The sequence below is a fragment of the Molothrus ater genome, chromosome 19 (genome assembly GCF_012460135.2).
Source record: "Molothrus ater isolate BHLD 08-10-18 breed brown headed cowbird chromosome 19, BPBGC_Mater_1.1, whole genome shotgun sequence".
NCBI classification, from domain to species: Eukaryota; Metazoa; Chordata; class Aves; order Passeriformes; family Icteridae; genus Molothrus; species Molothrus ater.
Genome location: NC_050496.2, coordinates 8,144,573 through 8,165,986, shown reverse-complemented (window position 1 = coordinate 8,165,986; position 21,414 = coordinate 8,144,573). Strand labels below are relative to the sequence as shown.

The 21,414-nt window shown below is 42.7% G+C and overlaps 1 protein-coding gene across 1 annotated transcript in view; it reads right to left on the bottom strand.

Moving 5' to 3' along the window:
• Positions 1-9,313: 9,313 nt before the first annotated feature.
• The window catches only part of ANKFN1 (ankyrin repeat and fibronectin type III domain containing 1), a 111,394-nt gene continuing 99,293 nt past the window's right edge, over positions 9,314-21,414 (bottom strand). The window contains exons 18-19 of the mRNA XM_036394723.2: positions 19,452-19,671; positions 9,314-17,326 (exon numbers count right to left, since the gene is read on the bottom strand). Of these exons, the coding sequence (XP_036250616.1) occupies positions 16,533-17,326; positions 19,452-19,671 (1,014 nt within the window). The 3' untranslated portion in view covers positions 9,314-16,532. The remainder of the gene's footprint in view (positions 17,327-19,451; positions 19,672-21,414) is intronic.

The window sequence follows — 21,414 nt, the reverse complement described above, 5'->3', positions numbered from 1 at the left end:
AATCGAGCCTCTCGATTCCCTGAGATCCCTGTTTGCCTAGCTGATGAAAAAGCAGCAGATGGGAGCTCATACACACAGGTATCCTTAGCAGGGGTGCTGCCAATGAATGTTCAAGGGGAACAAACCCCTCAGAACAGCTTCCTGTCACTGAACCACTGTCCTGGCATAAGTCCTGTTTATCAAGTTAGTGGAACCCTGATGTGCTCAAACCAGTGGCAAAACTACAGTGGGAAGAGGCAGATTTGGTTGGCTAAAGGAGTCCATCTCACCCTCTCTCCCAAGGCCCAGGACAACCTGACTGTTCTCTACCTGGGCTGCATGGCTCATTGCTGATAGAGGTGCAACCAGTCACCCCCTGAATTGAAGAGATGGTTGCACAAATCTATGATAGAACTGAAAACTGAGCTCTGACATGCCTGTCAGTGCTTTAAAATCCTGCAGTGCCATGTGCTGCTGCTCATAATAAAGGTTGACTTTGATTTGTTTGGTTGAAATTAAATCATTCACTAGGCAAAGAAGCCATTTTGTACAAGGAGATAAGGCTATTGTAATGTGGACTGAGAATGTTAGAAAAGGCTGCTTTGAAAATTTTCAAAACATCAAGAACACGTATACAGTAGTATACAAGGATAGCTGTAGTCTTGTAAAGAGATTTATTATCAGAACCATTGGTAAGATAATCCAACAGATTTCATACAAGCCAGTCTTTTTTCTGCACCATGCTATGGGTACTCAGTGTTTGCTCAATGATTATTCTGTTGAGTTCAGTTCCTCCAGGTCCTTCTGCCACCATGCTCTTCCAGTGAAATGTATCAGGTGAATGTCAGTGCAGTGTAACCAGTGTAACCAGGATCTGGTTACAACCCACCTCTGCAGTGGGTGTTGGGCATGTGTTGAACAGCAGGTCAGGGTGTGCATTCTTGATCCTCTCAACAGATAGCACAGACAAAACTTGAGAACATAAAAGGAAGTAAAGTAGAAAATCAGCTTCTCCAGGGTCACAAAACAGAAAAACCAAGAAGAGGACCAGTTCCTATCTTTTGTAGAGTGTCATGTTGGCAGGGATAGACCACAGGGCCTCATGGATTTTATAGCATGTTCTGATTTAATTACAGTGGAAGTTTCTCATGATTTAGAATATATTGCTGCCTTTGTAATACTTCTCACTATTTTATCTCTGCTTTGCAAATACCCACCCTGGAGATAGAGGACCTTCAACTACCTTTAGTCAAAAGTGTGATATACAAAGGAAGGAAGCTGAACTGTCTTGGTGTGGAGGAAGCACATTTTTGATACTGGACCATGTTCTGCCATGTGCCATTATTGTTTGAGAAGCAGCCCTGAATTTTCTCACACTTCCTGCTACAGTTTTTCATTATTTGAGCAAGCGCCATTTGTTGCCCACACTTCTTTCTACAGTCAGTGTGTGCATTCCTTTTTTACCTCTGTGCTAGTGTGGGTGCACCTGACAATGGATATACAGTGAAAGGAAACTGTTGCAGAAACAGGACTCCCTGATTTGTTACAGTAATTAGATGATCTGACCTAAGCAGAAGATTGCAGGAAGATAAAGGCAGCACCTGCAGGAACTGAACATCATCACAGAAACATGAATTGTCTCCCTGGGTTCTGCCACGAATCCCAGTGCAGTAGCATGAAAGCAACTGAAAACTTTCCACAGATGGCCACTTAATGTCTATGTTTCATTTTCAACAACACTTAAGCTATGCAGCCTCACTTGGGCTCCATTCATAGCAGGGCGTGCATTCACAACAGCTGCAGTGCAAACCAACTGGAACTGGGCTTTGAACACATAAAGTCCTGGTATGAAATACCAGCTCTTAGGTGGTTTGAATAAGCACAGCCATAATTAGGAGATACTTGATAACTTTGACTGGAGACCATCTATGTCTTGGTTCTCTAGCAACATCACACCCAAGACAATCACTGGATATAAAAAAATATATCCTTTCAAAGATTTAATTTTTATTTTATCATAGTACCTAAAAGCTTGGACATGTACCAGCCATGTCTGGTGTTGTGCAAATGTGTAAGAATTCTTGCTCCCTCAAAAATTTATAGCATAAATTAAACCTTTGAGGTAACAGATGGTAGGACAGAAGTTAGAGAATGAAACAGAACTATTTTCTGGTTTGCCTCAGCACACCTGTACCTCAGCACCTATGCTCAATTTTTGTTTCCAGATAAAACACAAAAAAAAAAGCCTTTAAAAAAAAGGCTTAAAAACATCAGATTCTGTGATATGACCCAGGAGAAACTTCTGCACAGCCTCTGCACAATGCTATACAGACTGTGCTCCCTACATTTTGATGAACACAGTCTCTTTCAAAAAGTTAATGCTGTGAACTGCCAGAGAATTTAAAAGTTTTAAATAATGCTGAGAGCTGGAGGGGCTGTCTCCACACAGAAATGGTACCACAGTAAGAGGTAAAAAAAACCTGTCTCTACATACTATTAGAAAGACACAGTGATTTGAGTTTTCCTCATAACCCCAAATAAAGTCTCTATTATAGTTACTTGTTTACACTTTGTCTGCTGCTTGGCCACCCTGGTCAGATGTCAGAGCCCACCACCTCTCTGGCCATAAGCACAGAGATTGCTCCCATCACAATCACTTTATTATGTGATAGCTTTCCCAGCTAATTTGAAAGCCAGTCATTTATCTTAATAGAAAGGTTGTTCCAAATCTGCAGATCTCTGCAGAGGGTACAGGAAGACCAGGGAATTCAGCAATCATCATTTAGCAATCTCATTTTGTACATATTTTCAAAGTATTGCAGGTATCTGTGGTGGGAGCAATCTGTGGATTCCCTTGGAAAGCTTAGAGGAATGTATTCTTTCAAATCATTACTCAGCCCTTCTCCCTGCCCTCTACCATTTCAGGACAGGAGTAATATACAGTTCTCTCTTTTCCCTGGCATCTGGACAACTCTTCTACTGTCACCACCCTGGAGTCCTCAGCTGGCATAAGAATTCCAAAATAAACGACCGTGTTGTAAGCAGGAGAAAAATATTGTGTCCTTGTGGTGTTGATGTTTTTGCAGCTCAGCTTCTCAATGATCACCACAAGTTGAGCTGCGTATTTCTTTACAAAAATATGCCTGCACTGATAACTTGGCAGGCCACTCTTTGAATAGATATTTAGCTACTTAACTGCTCACTGTTGCCAACAATGTTCAGTTGATGAACCAGGGAAGAAGGGGCACCTTGACAAGCAGCACATGGTGGCACCAGGATGGTGGGCTTTGTGGCCAGCACACCTTTACTGCAGATCTGCTGGTCAAGAGGTTTTTAAGAGGTTCTGTAAAACCCAAAACCTAATATATGAGTAACACAGCAGAAGGTTTTTAAAGAGGCAAAGATACTGACTAAATATCTCCTAAGTTTAAGCATATTTCAAGAAACCACATAAAAGAAATAAGCCTCAGCACATAATTTATAAACCTGCCCACAGGCAACTGAAGAAGAGCATGAGCCAATACTCAAACCCAGCATGGAAGTACTTAAGGGTGTTTTGCTGTGTACAGTCACACAGCCCAAGGGAACACAGTACCCAGAGAACTCAAAGGGCAAGGATGGGATTTTTAAAGAGCTCACTGTTGGCTCAGCTCTGCCAACTTTCACTCCTGCCAATCTGCATCCAAAAAGGCAAGTCTTACCTTTGCTCATCTCCCAGAACCAACACTCCTATTGGAGCCACTTGACTCTCGGTATCTGTCACTTCTTCCAATTAGTGAAGTTCTATCCCAGTTTTTAATAGAACTGGATGCAGAAAGTCCCAATTTATTTATTTTGTAGCCTCGGTGTTCCTACATGTGTTTTTGCCTGCCCCCATCAATTTACACCAAAAGAACCTTCACAGTGTATTAACTTGCACTTTCAAACTGTGCCTTCTTGTCAGCCTCGAGGGCACAGGGTAGAGCCAGAGCTATGTATTCATCAGGCTGGAAGACTGAAGTCAGTATCACACTTCCAATAGTTTTCCAATGTCCTTTCCAGAGGTCTCAGTGGATTGACAAATCAAAAAATTGGGAAAAAATTAGCATGGAGAGCTGGATAAGATGCTCCCACACCTGCGTGGGCACAGCACAGACAGCAAGGTCACCATCTGGGCAACTGTCCCTGCTGAGTGATGACAACCTGACCTAGCAGAGAAGCTCCTCGTGTCCCAAACTGGGGCAGCAGCAGGAAGGTACTGGTGCACTACAGCTCCAGGCTCTCTGCACCCTCCAGAGGCCTCTGGTCATCAGGACAGGATCACAAAGGCCACACGGGAAGAGCTGCAGCCTGACTAAGCCATTTTTTTCCACAGCTGTCGATTTTCATTCCAAAAAGGCAGAGACTGTGTTATGAAAGTCCACAGAATATGAAGCTAATAATAAATTGCAAAGGATCACATGGAGGCTAAAACCTCACTTTGGTGGTTGCTAACATGCTGGATATTCAGGCTGGTTAACAATGTAGACCAAAAGAATTCCTGTATGGATTAAAGCACAGGAGATACTGTCACACCAGCAGCACTGGCTGGATTGTGCTGAAAACATGTCCACCAATGTACAGTGGGATGGGAACACTTGGTTCTTTCCACATAAATTTCACATTGAAGAGTGCAAAGGGCAAATCAATATTCAGCAAGTGTCTCCAAAAGTTAACTGTACTCCCTATTTCACTCCAAAGTGCTCCAGTACCCTGACACTGGGGTTGAGAAGGAATTTCTTATCCGTGTTAGGACACCTCTATGATCCAAAGCCTCCTCATAAACTGAACAGGATCTGAACTAACCGCTCTTAGTCACCTTTTGTTTAAGTGAACTAGAAAGAGTTGCCTAAGTGTCTTGCTCTAAGGTATGGTTTCCAACTCCTGAATCATTCTTACTGATCCTTCTGAACCTTTCTGAAGTCTTAACTTCCAGAACAGGATGAAATACTTTACTACTTGCATTAAGAGGGATCTGTATGTGGTAAATCTGCTCATTTGGCAAAGAATTAAAGTTAAAATAATTGGTTAAACCACAAATGGAGGAGACATCTAGCAAGAAACATACCAGGAAAAGACATTAATTTCACACTTCAAATGAGATTTTTAACATGAAAGCTGAAAACTGTATTGTTGTCTACTTGGACTGTAATCAGCCTCAGGTAGCTGAGGCTCATGACAGCTGTACTCTCTCACTGAAATGAATCTTCAGTTGTTTTTAAAATTAATTGCCAAAACTAAAACATCTTTTCCCAAACATTGATTGAACTGATTTTTTTTTCTGTAAATTGATTTAGCAAATAATGTAGAGCAGGTTGAAAGTGAAATTAAAAGCTGTCCCAGAAACAATGGCTCTCCCATCAGCTTGCACATCCCAACAGCACAGATCTTATTTACTCCATACTTGCTCCAAAGTAAAAGCCATGATCACATGATAAAAGATATTCTATCCATAAATGGTATCTATGGCACCTTAAATGTAATTTTATGAAATTATTTTAACAATGCAATGCTGGACATTGGATGCAATCTCTGCAGGATGTAGAACACCAGAGCATGAGATTATTGCCTTTTGAGCTGCCCCCTTTTCTGAGGTAATGGGGAGTTTGCAGATTGATTTTAAGGAAGAACATTACCATAAAAACCCCAGTTGAGGAAACATGCTTTTAAAAGCTTGTTCCATTCAACCTTTTATTTTACCGACATTGTTACCCAATTCCTACCTTGACAGATGCAGATACTGTGGTCTTTGGGTAGGTCCAGAACTGTATATATCAATGCCATAAATTTGAACAAGCAATACATTTTCAGCAGCCTCATCCTTTGAAAACCTTGGGATCCAAAGCCAGCACAAAGCTCAATCAGAAATTGTTACCATCTGAGTTTACACAGCTCCATCTCTTCTCAAGTACCATGGATTAATGCTGAGGGAAAGTCAATAGTGCTAAATTCACCCTGAAGGTTAAACCCATGGACTGCCATGCCATTAGGGACCAGGGATGAACTCGGCCTGCTGTGGCTATGGCCATCTAATTCAATTAACATTTATGTTCTAAAAAAACCTGCCCCATTTGCAAGTCCTAAGTAATATGGTAAATATGGAACAAATTATCAGCAACGGCAGGGGAGATTTAAAATATGCATCTTGGGTTTGAAGTCACTCAGGAACCTGCGGTGATGCAATCACTCAAACAGAGCGATCCTTACGAGCTCAGCTTTGCCAAGAATCCCTGTGCTAACCATCTTCCCGAGCCCGGGTGACACACAGCTGCCAAAAACTCATCCACCAACAACAACGCCTGCAAGCTTTCGCTCATCAGTTGTTTCCCAGTGACTTAGAGTGGTGTTTCCTGACCGCTTTTTATCAGAAAACCTTTTTCAGCCCAGGGCAGCGCACAGAGTCCTGTACAGCGAGCTGAGGGCGGGTGGTGATGGCTGCGCGTTCTGGGGGGCTCAGCCTGGGTTTGGCGCTGTGTGTGGAGCCAAGGCCGCTGTCCCATTCCACCGGTGCCGCTCACCTCAGAGTCCCCGAGTGCCAACACCTGCGACAGCGGTGGCGAAAGAGAGGCCGCGATCCAGCGGGATGAGCCTCAGCATGACTGGGGAGGGACCTGCCGGGCCTCGGGCAGGGCTGCGGGCAGTACCCGCAGGGGTTTCGATCCCCTCCAGGCGCTCCCCTGAGGGCGGCACCTCTCCCGCGGGACCGCCACTGCCCGGCGCTGGCCAGGAGGGGGCGCCGCGGCGCCCGCGGGACGCCATGTTGGGCGGGCGTGAGGGGACACGGCGGGGACGGGCCGGCGGCACCGGGGACATTCGGGCAGCGACCCTCGAGCTGTCCCTTCCCCGGGCATGGCACAGGCAGTGAGCCCCGGGCTGTCCCACGCACACCCCGGGCTGTGCCACACCGGACACAGGCGGGACATCGGTGCAGCGAAGGGCGGGCTCAGCCCGTGCCCCGTACCGAGCCCCAGCCGAGCCTTCTCAAGACAAAGCTTTGTCCCCCTGCCACAGGTTCGGTCACCGCAGCGGCACCAGAGGCTCTGGGCTGCCGAGGTGTAAATCTGGTGTGAAGCTGTGCAGCTCTAGAACTGACCCGGCGGGCGTCACTCGAAGTAAATTATGACACACTGACTTAGGCTGGTAAAAATACATTTATCTTTCAGTGAAAAGTAAGCGTTGCAAGGGGTGTCACGTTGGCACAGAGCGTGATGTGGTGATTTATGATAAGCCAGGATGGGCTGGTGTCCTGCACTCCGGGGAAACCTGGAGTAAGTCAGGTGGACAGCGCTGCTGTGCTTTGCTGCCCGTGTTGGAGGAAAGTCTGCAGTGCTGAGCATCAAAACTGGGCATCACTCTGCCAGGGTTTTTGTAAAATTTCCTTCTCTGGGTATCCAGGAGAGGGGAAGGCATGCTCGGCTTTGCAGTTGTGTATGGGTTTTGGCCCATGGCACAGCCGGGTCTCTGTCACTGCCTGTGGGAACGGGCTGTGGAGCCAGTATGACTCAGGACAGGACAGAACCAGCTGCAGGGCACAAGCTTAGGCTGGGACCACAAACACAGTGAAATGCTGGTTTGCATCCTCCCAAACTAAAGCTGAAAAAGCGTGCGGGGGATGCATCCAGCTCTCTAAGGCAGGACGAGCAGTCGGCGTCGCTCCGTGGCTGCTCTGCAGCGTACCTGAAGCAGCGCTTGCAGCTGAGTCTGGATTTACGCTCAGTGCATCTGGAGACAAGCAGCGTGCGGCTCGTGTGCTGGAGCCGGGCCAGGGTTAAGCCCCAGTAGTCGGAGCTGGATCCCTGGTAGCACTCGTGATGGGAGGTCAGGCGCAATGAAAGAGCCCTAGTAGTTTGAGAAGGAACACACCAGCACCTCTCCTGATGGGAGGTCAGGCACAGTGAGCAGGAGGGCCCCCCTCGTGCTGGCAGCTCCGTTCCAGTGTTTGGCTGGGCTCCAGAAGATTAAAATAGAGCCTTAGACTGTCCCCTCGGCAGCACTGCCAGCCAGAGCCCTGACAATCCAGGGGTTGTACTCAAACGTGAGTCCCTCGGGAGCGTGGGCTTTACCTTAACAGCTGAGGCACTGAGTAGGTCGGAGCAGGCAGGGTTGTTGCTCTTGTGACTCAGACTCGAGGAAGAGAGGGATCAGGATGGAGCCACGAGAGAGCAGGGGATCAAGACCAAACTACAAGGCACAGAAGGGGGAAAGAAGCAAGTGTGCCCCAGAAGAAAGCCTGAAAAAAAAAATCCTTGTTCTGCTGTGGCTGGGTTCAAAGCATGCGTAGCCATGCGAGTTGGGCATTCCACTGTTTGAGCTCGAGTTCCAATTTAGCTCCTTTTTGTGACCATTTCAGGAAAAGAGAAGATAAGTGAAAAAACCAAAACAATGTTTTTCTTCCTCAAATATTTTAAAAAGCAATATGGGAAAAGACAAAGGCCATGCAGGTTCTTGTGAAGAACCCCCACATAGGTGGAAAAATCTTCTGTGGTCCAGAAATGATCACAGCTGTGGGGAACAGGAGCCACGTTCCTGTGATGAAGGGCTTCAGCAAAAAGCCCAATTTTCAGAAGTGAGTGGCACTCCCAAGTACCACTAAAATCAGCCCAAGTGGCAGATGTTGGTGTTTCTTACAGAGGGTGGTTCAAGTCTTACAGAATTATTTATCACCATTTAAGGCATCCATACTTGAAATATTTTGCTTCCGGGTTATAAAGAAGTGATAACAAAGAGTGCCAGACAAAACATTTTGGCACTGCCTTTTTCCCCCTGTGAAATAATATTTGGTTGAAATTTTGAAAGAATCTATTTTGAAAATATCACACAGATTCAGTAAAAGAAATGCTGACCTCGCCAAATTCAGTGATTTTGATATTTCAAGAAGAAGCATATATATTTACTGGTATTAAAGGCTGTTTGTCTTTAAATTTCTTTAATATTAGTTTCTAAGGCTTAAAAGTTGCTGCTCCATTTATTATTTCTGTAATTTAGTGTCTGTGTGAGCAGAGAGTGGATGATTCTACCTGACTCTTTGTGGTATAATAAAGATGAATTGGACAGTCAGAATAAAAAGATGTTACTCTCACAGGTAAGAAAAAGAAGTCCTACTGATTAATTAGCAGCAATTAATTAATATTTATTGGCTAAAAATTTTAAGAAAATAGAAACATTTTTATAGCCTTTTGCTAAAAGATATATTTGTTTGAACAGAGAGACTGAAAAAACCAGTCTGGGGAGGAGAAGAGCAGCCCGGGAAAAAGAACAGTGAAGCTTATAAATGAAGATTTTTTTGTGTGCTTTCAAAACAAACAAAAAGCGCAAATAAAACCCAAAGCTTTTATTTAAAGACAGAATGAAAAAATAAGTTAATAGTTTCTTCAGAGAGATGAGAGTTTATATAGGTCAATACACTGGAGTGGAACAGTGAAATGGGTATCTTATGCTGTCAGAAGAGCGAGTCACAAACATGCCCAGAAGAGTTTGTAAGTTCTTTCCAGTTGGTTTTAAAGCTTTTCAGTAAAACAGCAGAGAACACAGAGGCAGGTACAGAACAGCACTGTCCTTCATGGCAGATGTGTTGGAAACGTCTGGGGGAGCAGCACTGCTCACTCACTGATCTTCTGAGAGAAAGGAGAATCTCAGCTCAGGGCAAGCAAAACATACACACAACCAGGCTCCAAAAATGCATGGTACATGCAAAATGCACCAGAGAGAGGAACTGAAGCACATGCACACAAAAATCCTGCTTTGTCCTGAACTGTAATCCCCAGTTAATTTCTAAAGTCACTGTACATGAATAATTACTTTCATTTGGTTTTTTTTGTTTTTCCTTTTACTAACTTAGTAAACAATGGTACCAATCTTAATGTTTTGGAATTAAAAATCAAGGTAGTGGAAATGACAGACATGTTTTACCGTACATTTTGAGAATTATTTTGTTCTGCCACTTAACTCCACTTTGGCTGTGTTTTGGTCAAAATATTTTCCATGGGTGAAAATATCCAATATTAGTCCAGTGGCATGGTGTTAATTTTGAAGCTTGCATTGAGTTGGGATGTCACAGCTGAAATACAGACCATGGTACACATTGCCACATGTACTTGTGCACAGGATGCTGATGCTGGGAGGATGCTGACCAAGAAATTGTGTCCCTGCTCTGCCACAAGCTGTCTGTGTGACCTTGGCCATGACACTTACTCCAGTTATGGCATCATCTGACTGTTAAAACACATTCAGAAACCTGTCCCTCTATGAAAGCAGGTAAACCGTGACCCAGAGCAGAGCTCTTCCAGTTTGATTTCAGCATTCAAAACAGAGTTGTTCTTGTTTCCCTTGCTTACGTACAGTGACAGAGTTCCACACTGCATTAGAAGTGTCTTGCTTTGCTTTTGTGTACAAGAATATGTGAAAAAAGTTCAGTTTCTGTTGTCTTTTATGGGAGGGTATTTTCACCCACAAACCTGGAAACCATGCCTATTTCATTCAGGTTTCTGAATTAAAATAAAGATTTGGAGACCAGATTTGAAAGCCTGGCCATAGAAAAAGTCACTTTCCAATAAAAATAAAGGAATTCAGGGAGAAACACAAACTATGTTCAGATTTCCAGGATTTCTAAAGTTCACATATGGGGGTACTTGATGATGGTCAAACACAGGTTTTTTTTCAAGAAATACTGTTTAAAGATTGTGCACAAGTGCATGTGGTATTTAAGATCATGTGAATGTACACACCAGCATTTCTTTGTTAATGAGGACTTGAAGTGCATAATTTTAGAAGATCACAGGAGTGGTAAGAATGCAAGAGCAATTCAAGTCTTCTAAATCTTGAAAGAGCTGAGTTTCTATGATATTAGATCAAACAAAAAAATCTATGTTAAGAACATTTTTATGACAATGATTCACTCAAATAAACTTAAGATTTCTTTTACCAACCGATCTTTTTTTTTCTAAAATAGTATTTAATATCTGAAGTTATAAAAAATATTTGTAGTCCTGAAAATTATTTTTATTGTCTATTTTATGTACTATTCATGCCTCTTTCAGGAATTATTAAAGAAGCATGAGTCATACGGCACTCATTTACTCTTGGCTTGTGGCCATCCTCAATATATATTTTGATTTTTTTCAAGCCATTCACAGGTACATATGCGTGAAAATATTGTGTCAAGTCCCAAGCTCACAGTTAGCACAGCATACATTGTTCATTGAGATATTTACAAAGTTTCAGAGCACATAAAATTGTGCATTATTTTGTACCAAAATTTAAACGTTAACATACGCTTGGTTGCATATATAGAAACAAGTTACAATAAAAATCTCAACAAAGACAACCAATAAACAGCCAAATTGCTATGTACAAACAAGGCAGGAAGCAATTAAACACTGCCTCGCACATTTCACTTAAATTACTTTTTCTCGGAGGGGAAAAAACAAACAAACCCTCTTCCCCTCCCCCAGGTCCCCAATAACCCTATTAAGTCTTTGTTTTTATCAGCAAAATGACTGGAACTCCCACTGCATTCAGAAGGGGATTCATTTGCATAACATGGGAGAGAAATGTGGTCCCTGTTCTAAGGAGCAATAGTGAATTCTGCAGTGAGGCTTCCCCCAGTCCAGCTGGTGTCACACAGTGTGGTGGGCTCACTCTCTGAGCCGGCTCCAGCCATCCCTGTGACCTCCAGGGGAATATTCTGGGATCAAATGCCTTTTGTCTTCCTTACACACATCATTTTTTACACCAACATAAATGTGTTGTTTTCATGATGACTCCACTGGTCCAGGTCTCAGGTGACATGGAACTGTGCCTCAGGGTGTGCTGGTCTGTACATGGTCTGTACCTGACCCAGCTTCAGTGAAACAGCTGATTTGCACTGGTGCAAAAGAACCTGGAGTGAGGCCCAAGGACAACAGGACTGTGCCCAAACAGACCTTTACATAAAGTAAACCACAAAAACTCTGTGCATTCAGCTTCAAATCTGCTCAATAATTACTACAGTTCACAGTAATAAGGTAGATTAGTGCCACATCAGCTTCTCCAATGTCAGATCAGTTTCACATTGCTTTTCCAAGAAAGAAAATGAAAATAACAATAAACATAAAAAGTTTGGTCCTAGTTTTTTGAAAAGCTACATAGGTGGTTTTCTGTAGCCTAGTGATAGCCAAGCTTAGTAACACCTTCCCCTGTTATGGAATGACTGGTGTAAGGGCTGAATCCCGCCCAGGATGCTGTGCTGTGAAATGACTGAGGAACCAGGCTGAGAAGCAGCTCCTGGATCGGAGCTCACACACACCAGCACTGAGGAGAGGTGACTCTGAGCTGCTGGGATCTCTCCAGCATCAGCAATGATGGATGGGTGGCTCCAGAGCCCGATCAGATCAAGGTGACGCCTCCTGGCTCTGCAGAAATGTCTAAGCCAAAGGAGGGCTCCGGGGGCTGCTCCAGGGAGGATGGGTGCCCTGCTGGCCAGTCCCTGCTGCCAGCTGCAGTGTGCCAGGGTCCACCCTGGGGAAGGCTGCCCTGCTTTTCTGCAAAGAATATGTGGGGCCAACAGCACTTCTGGGCATGATTCACCCTTATGAATTCCACTTAATGTGATCAAAAGATAAGTTATACTTACAAATAAAGCATTCTAGTTACTTATGTTTTTTTCTGTAGTGGAAAAATCAGAGACCCAACCTGATGAAATCTCCATTGTCTGAAAATTCAGGGCCTGTTTACTGAAAATAGTTTTTGCTGATGGCAAAGTTCAACACCTTAGAGAAATTCAGAGTAAGTTCCCAAACTGTGTACCCTATTTTCAAATACACTATACCTTTGTTGTTTGTAAGGCTGTATTGAAATTTTACATAACAGTCACGAGCCATGCATTTAAACACCTTAAAAGAGTTGACCAGCAACTTAATGTATTTCTTTATTCCATTGAGAATTTAAAGATGCACTGTCCCTTTCCAAAACACATGAATATTCAGGATAAAATATTCCATCTCCTCTCTCCCCCTTTAATGTCTATATTTAAAAGCATTATTTTATAGATTTCTTTGTCTTACTATGTAAAAAAATCCAATTTTTAATTATTCTCTAAAACAAAGTAAAAAATATGAGCATGGGAAATAAATGCTTGAGCCACAGGTGTCTTGAGACAAACTGTCCATTTGCAGACTGCCTTTCTGTGGATGCAAGAAATTTTGCATGTAAACCTTGCAGTTTACCTATATCTCACTTCCTACCAACAGAAACAGGTAAGTTTGAGACCACTAAACAGGGAGATATGGTCTACATTTTTTCTTCTTCCTGTGGAGTCATAATATTAAAGCACTGTATTCTTTTCTAGCCAGTCCAAGTCATGGCTAGAAATAGGAGGGACTGGGTTCAGACCAGAAGAAAATATACTCCCTGAAAAATGCAGGACAAAAGTTCTGGTGCCAGATGGATGAGTAAGAGAGACCCAGAAGTTGCAAAGCCCAAGTACCCTTTAGAGAGGAGAGCTTCAACTGATGCAAAGAGAGCACAGGCACCTTTGAATGAACTGTCTGCTGGCCACTGGAACTGGTGTGGTGCAGGCTGAGCCCTGGCACTGCCCAGCTCTCTGCAAGAACTCTTGGAGGGGCACTCGAGCTCAGCCTGGAGAAAGGGCTCCCAGTGATTAAAGGCCTGGATTCCTAATTTTAATTTAATTCTGGACTGTGAGCCTTTGCTCAGCTCTACTCAGAAGAGTTACTGGTGGAGCCACTCTGTGGGGTGGGGCTAACAGTGCTGTGCTGTGCATTTCCCAGGATTCTTTTCAATTGCTGAAGTTGTTTGTGAAATGTGTGTGTGTGATGTTCTTAAGAGAACTGCAGAAGAATTGTGATTTGTATTATGGCAGTACTTGAAAGGCACTGCTTTCTACTATTTATTTATCTCTGGGTGTTCACTACTATTCTTTTAAGGAGATCCAAAATAGGTAGGGATAGCAATTTTGAACAAAGAACATGTATTTTTACCTGAAGATAAGTCAGTGCTTTATAGCCAGAAATATTTAAACCCAGAACTATCAGTTAGTAATTTGACTAATAAAGTTTGTGGAAGAACCTCAGTCTGGAGGCAATAGATCAAGGAAGCACATCCCATTGGCCATCACCTAAACACTACTTCCATAGCAAGGTTAAAAGTAGGACAGGTTAGATTTTGGCTGGTATTTGCACCCCCAGAGTCAAATTTCATCTCAGCACAGAAGATTATGATGAAGTCAAGGCCTTCCTTCAAGTAGAGAATCCAGTCCTTTATTAGCTACATGACAGCTTCTGGAAAGGTCCAGGAGCAGGAGCAGACAAGAGATTGTTACGTCCTTATCTCACCAGCAGTGTGTGCCTCTCTGCTGGAGATTTTGCTACTTCTTGCCCTCATTGTTCCTGATGAGCCAAAGAAAAGTGAGGTGGGTTTCATTTAGGAGCATCTTGTTTTATCTCATCACTTCCTGCAAAACATATGGCCTCAGTGTGTGGTTATTTTATTCTTTAATAGTTTTATGGCAGTTTTCTTTAGAGGCAAAACAGATTAGGGGAGCCCAGGCAAGGTGCTGAACACTGGAATACTGTGTCAATTATTTTGGTTCTGCACAGGAGCATTACATTGTTTGTCTCTTCCTGGTGAAAAGCCTTCTGCTAATAAACAGAATCTGCAGTAACCAGCTGTGAGTGCCCTCAGTGACAGTCAGACTGTCCTGCTTGGCTCTGTGGTGAGTCAGGCATTCCCCATCCCCAGTTCCATACAATGTGTGCCCTTTTGGCTGCAAATGGGCACTGCCACTGCTGCTCCCCCTGCATCTTCTCACCCACAGGAATTTTTGGTGTGGGTCTCATCCAAACCCTGTGGGAGTGAATGGAAGCCTTTCCATCCTCACTGTGGATCAGGTAATGAATGAGTATTTTTTGTCCAAGAAGTTAACTTCTGCTCCCAAAAAGAGAAGTTACAAATGTAAATCCCTTATAGAAATTTTTTGCCCTTCCTATCACTGCAAGGACTCTTCTTGGCTTCCACATACTGACCAAGCATAAAATAGTGAATAACATTTATTTTTGAATTTATGGATTGAGTTCGCAGGGATTTTAATAGCACTGGGGTTATGGAAGTGCTATTTTAATAAGGACCACAGATCATGGGCCCAAATCCTTACCTTTACCTCAAGGACTTGTAAACTCAACTATTTAACTCAAATCTCTTTATTGGGGGCCTTAGAATGTATCCACCTGGAGGCTGGAAAACTGAAAGGCAGAAGGCTACACAAACACGGAGTGAGGGAATTTAACCAGCAGGAATGTGGCCTATAAAATTAAACTTCAAGAACTGTTTAAGAAAATTAAAGCTTGTGCAACAGCTGGGGTTTCTCTACACATTAGTTCATTTCTTAGTAACTTCAGTGTTAGGGTTCTTATTAATATAGATTTCATTTTTGAGATCATCTTCTGTAGTGCTTATTGTGGTTGCAAAGGAAAAAATCCTGACTCACTGTAATTTGCCTTTACACAGTACAGTAAGATCCCAACCTCCTTATTACATTAGTATTTATTTGGGGCCCAAAGGAAAAAAATCTTACACTCAAACTTCATCCCAACCTTTCCTAATCTGAATTGCCAGAACATCCCAGCTTCAGACATGCTGATCAAATACCCCTGGAGTTTATGGTGAATATTCAGGAATAAAAATAGAGGTGTTTCTTTCCAATGGGTGTGTGAGAGTGATGCCAACACAACAAAATGTGCTCTTGTTTGGTGGGGAAAAGAAAAGAAAAATTTTGCTTCAATCTCATATACACCCTGCATATTATTTGTCTAGAACCTGGCCTCATTCTGCCTGCTCTTGACCTCAAAGGTTCATCTCCCGAGCTTTTAAAATAACTTGCTACTTAAATAATTTGAAATCTAAGCTCCTGAAAAAACAATTGTGATAATTATGTCAGGTTCTGATAGCATCCAGAGATGGTGTTGATTACATTTTCTATATAATGAAAGAATTTTCATTCCTTTAAGTGGCTAGAAACTCTGGGTTATCTGTTTTACTAGACCTATTAGTATTTCAGCTATATCCAGCCTAAATTCATTCAAGAGAAGCTGAAAAGTAAAAAAAAATTGCAAGAGGTGGTGGGAAACAAGTTAATAGACTTTTAGGACACAGTCCTAACATAAGGTCACCAAGGATGTTACAACTTCTGATAACTTGCAGGCAGAACCACTCATGCTTAAAATTTTGCATGCTCAGAGAAACATGGAAATGCAGAGACCTGCAAAACCTGATACTCAATTGCACATTGTTATGTGGTGACTGTTATGAGTCTACCTGCAAAGCTGCAGATGCCAGTAACAATAATGCTCACTTCATGACAGATGACACCTCTGTGAGACCAGAAATCTGGTGATGAAGTCAAAAGATTAGGATTCTTTAGAGTGGCACAAGTTGCCATTTCAGGAGCTGGATTTTCACCAGTGGTTTTGAAAGTATGGCCTTTATGATCACAATGCTCATATCTCATGTGGAGTGATGGGAAGCAGTGCAGGATTCTGGGGTTAAAGGGTGCTGCTGAAAACTTCTGGGACAGCAGAACCCGACTGCTCCTCTGGCCCCGTGGTCTGTTGCATAGCACTGTGCACACCTGTGTGTTCTACAGCCTCCGTGCTCATTGCCCAGGACCTGCCCTCTCCATCCAGAAATGATTCATAAGGCTCCACATGTATCCTATGGACATCCTGCCTTGGTTCCTCATACTTGCCTTTGCCATCCTCTTGAAGGCTGGATGCATGAGGTACGAAGGTGCTCCGAGACCCGTCAATGGGAATGGTCACCTGCTCGCTGGAGGTAGGTTCTTGAGCCAGATCTGGAGATCTCATGAGGTGTTGGGTGTAGACACCTTCTGACAGAGAGCCTGCCTGCGTCTCGCTGTGCACGCGCAGCCAGCGGTGCTGCCGGCTGAAGTAGTTGTAATGCTGGTGTTTCCCCAACTTTTTTTTCCCTAAAAAGCCCAGTGGCTGCTTGGAGCTGGAGGACTTGTCCGTGCTTTTCGGTGTAAGCCCTGACATTGTCAGACTGCTCATCTGCTCTGTGCAACATTCAGCACTGGTGTCCGAGGCACCACACTCTGTCAGGCCTTCCCTCAGCGCCAGGCAGGGCTTCAGGTCGTGGGCTTGGAGCACGTTGGGTGCACTGCCACCCAGGCCACTGCCAGCCTGCTGGGAGATGTCCTGGGACGGGGAGTAAATCACGTCCAATTCCCTTGGGCTCAAGGCATCACTGGAGTCGTAGTCGCTGTCGGTGGGGAGGAACACCTCGGAGCAGCCTTCTTCATCCGAGCAGGGCTGGGAGTCTGCAAGGAGAACTGGTTAGCCCTCACAGGACAAGCTCAGCAGAGACATGTCATTTATGTGGGTTTTGTCCTAATTTTAAATCTCCAGTGCTGGAAATGTATGTGTGTTTCCTCTGTGAAATTGCCACAGGCCGAGGTGACAGCAAAGGCAGTCAGGGAGGATTTGTCAGGGAGGAGTCACAGATGTGTTAGACAGGTGGTGGCAGAATTAGGAGAACCAGAAAGAATTAATTTATTATGTTAAAGATGGGGAAAAATTGAATTTAAATTGGGATTAAGTTCTGAGAGGATCTGTTTTCTTTTATCTTGCTTTCACTAAATTTCATAGACATGGAGATTTGTGACAGAGAAAATCTGTAATCCAGGTTCTGTTTTTATTAAAGATGTCAGTTAAGTTACTCTAGATTTATATCTCTGTAATGGTGAGCGGTGTGCAACTATAAGTATGGTAAGAGGCTCAAGGCACAACATGGAGGTTGATAAATAAAAACTGCCCTTTTGGCCATCAGGGGCATTGTGTGTTCAAATCCAAAACAGACACACAGAATTCAAATGCGAATTTGTGGACCAAATCTCACACTGGCACTGAAACTGCTGCTGTCTTTGGGCTTCAGAAGGATCAATAAGATAATAAATAGTGGCATGTGTGATAGAATAGATTGATGCTCCATTGCTCTGGATAGTTTATCTTAGATTCCAGGAATTAAACATCGATTTTATACAGTGCTGACTGCTCACTTGGAGCTTGTGTAAATTGCCATAGAGCCCAGTATTAATGAATCCAGGGTGTGCAGGACAAGATAAAACTGCAGTTTGCACTGTACCAGAGCCAAGGATAATTCTGTATTCCTGGTCTGTGATACAGGGGAAAAACAGTTCAGGGTGGGGTGCTGAGAAAGAACACCACTGTATAATGGAGTGAAGCAAAGCACCAGCCTCTTCAGGCTTCTTTTCTTTTTACTGCATGAAATCTAATCAGAACAGATTTATTAATTTTCCTTAACTGTATAAAACTGCCAATTTGAAAAAACCCAAATTATTATTACTATAATGCTCATGGCAGTTGTTTAATGCAGCATCTATTGCTTTTGTTTCTGCTGTTTCATTTACTTGTTGCTTAAAGACATCTCAGCAGAATGATGGTTTATTTTTTCCTCCAAAGTCCTTATTCTGGTAGCAAAATGGGTGTTGCTGTTTCATTTGCTTCATCTTTATTTCCTGTGCTCCATTTCTTTCATCAGTTTAATTTTCTGGCTATGCAGTGAACTAATAATGGTCAGTGAGGTGGGTACTTATTTGTGTAATTCAAAATGCTTCTCTAAAACACTGAAAACTCTGAGGGGTGTGTGAAAACAGCTGTTAAACTGGACAACTGGCAATAAAATTTGCTCTATCAAAACAAAGCAAGAGGGGCATGAGAAACAATTGCTGCAAAACAGAGGAAAACTGAAAGCCTGGAAAGAAAATGCTGTAATACCTGAGAAACAGAAGGTGACAAATGGAAACTATGGAAAAAATTGAGTTAGATTCTGTCAAATTAATGAAAACTGTGGGGAAGAATAATAGATACATGAATGATGAGAATGGGTCAACAGCTTTTGCTAACAACTCATGTCTCATCAGTCAAACAAAACTCTGAATGTGTGCACAATTAATACACAGCCATCATCAGAGCTCTGAAGAGCTTGTGATAATGTTCTTTAGCATAGGCTCTGCAGCTGAGATTGGGACAAAGAGAAAGCTCCCTCCATATAAAAGAGCAGATTGTTGGTGTAGGCAAAAAAATGAAGCAGTCAGCTTTCACCATGGATGGATTTTACTGGAATTCTGGACATCATGGAGAGGCCAGTGATAGCACTTGTCCCTTCCAACCAGTGCATTAAATTATCTGGAACAGTGAGGTGACAAAGTTGGCTGATGATGAGCAGTTATTCTGAGTAGCTGAAAGTAAAAAATGATTGTAAAGATTACAGAAGGATCTCAGTATACTGAGTGGCAAATGATTGTTAAAATACCTTGACAGGTATGGGAAAAATTTACTCCTTTTATGAAAAGACATACAAAAACTGTTATAATTAAAAGTGAGTTCAAAGAGTGCTTGGTAAAAAAAGAAAAGTTCTCTTACCACTCACAGCTTTTCTCCTCTGGATTCTAGGCTCAGGAGAAGGGGGAGGTGAAGGGAGACAATCTAGATGTGAAGAGGTGGAGCTCATTTTCTTTTGAGAGTGTTCTTCTGAAAGATCCACAAGCTTCTTTATGGGCAGGCCTGCTGCTGGCTGTTTGTATCTTGCATACTGCAGTGCTTCTGTTATCCATCTCATGTCCCTCCAGATCTCATCAATTTGCTGTGAAGAAAACAATAGTGACAAAATACAGTTAAGTATGATGAGTATTAATTCTGCCTAAGTGTGTACTTTTTCAAGTGCAAGTCTGTAGTCACTGCCAAGAGAGAGCAGCATGATCTCCCAAAAGAGCATTTAGATTGAGGAGGTCTGAACTGATTTTGGTAAGAGGTACCTCAATTAAGAATGGGTAGTTAGGAGGGGTGAATCCAGACCTAAAATCTGACATGGAGAGAAAATGAAAATTGTATTTTGATGGAGTAAAAATATGATCAGTTTATAGCACACCTGGAAGTTGGTTTGATTCTGCACTGGAATAAAAGTGAGAGATCTGGAGCATCTTTGCAAATCCAGGTCAAAGCAATTGCTCAGGTCAGACCTAGTTTTTAACAAAGAACATACACATGTGGAGATACATAAATGGAGGGCAGAAGCACAGCTATGAGCCAAACTGCAGTGTCTCTCTTACAATTTTAGTCTCCATACATTTTAAAAGTATAAATCTACCCAAAAGCAGTTGTAAGACATGCCTTTTGATGGCAATAAGAGACAAGTGCCTAAATCAATAGCAGGATGTAGGTTAAGTATCTCTGCAGAGAGGAAAGATGCTGTTTAATGTGGGTCTGAAGAGTGTTTTGATAATGGAACACTTTCAACATCTTTAAACATCATCTTCAAGCCATTCAAGATCTTTGATGGCTGAGCAAATGTTGCAACCATCAAATGAGAGTAGCTGTGAGTAAATACCCTCCTGCTACAGTGTCTTTTCTAGAACTTCCCTTGCACTTTTCCTACCTTCAGAAGGTTCTGAATGTCAAGTGAGCCTTCCTATTAATATTGCAGTGCTTGAGGGAAGCTGCTTTGCAGTTACACAAGCTACATTCTGCAAGAATGCACTGAGAGTTCAGTCAGTAATGGAGAGGCAAAAGTGAGGGGTACTCTGTGCAGTGACAATTGTCTGCTGGGGAGGAATCAGAGTGCCAGAGGGATCAGAGAGCCTGCTGACTGATATTTGAAGACGACTTCTCTTAGCTGGAGATACTTCACAAAATGCATATTCAAAGTGTGAAATTTACTCCCAAGGGATGCTGTAAATGCCAGATTTACTGGGGTAGTTCCTGATGAGCTGTGTTGGAGGCAGAATAGCTGGGCAGCTGGATCTTGGTTTTGACCTAGTATGGCCATTTTTATATAAAGGTGAAATCCCGACCCCAATGATGTCAGTGCAAGCCTTGCCACTGAGTTAATATGAGCTAAGAATATACATCAATAAGAATAGCAAATGGTTCAGAGATTAATTCATAATCCTGCATAATTTCAAGACTTCAGTGTAGCTCCATGAAGAGAATTCCAGTTAGCAAACATCTCACCTATTTGATTTTAGAGATTTTATACATCCTTTCTGTGATCCTCCCTCAACCCCAAACAAGAACCATCCTGCATGCAGTTTATTAAAATGCAAATCCTGTTGGTTTTCTCCCAGGACATTGTAATGAACGGTGGTTCTTTTACAATTTAGGAACATTTGAAGCATTACATGATATGAATTACAGCTTAACTTCAGTTTTAGTTTCAGTGTCTGTAGATTTCTTCCCTTTCTCTGTAACATTCTGGTAAAGACTCCAAGTGCCTTACATTCTGGCTGGGGTTTTTTTCAATAATTTTTACTTTCAGTTGCCCTCTGACTCCTTTTCAGAACTGCATTTATATAGACTCCCTTGCTCTTTACAATGTTTGGTTTGTGTA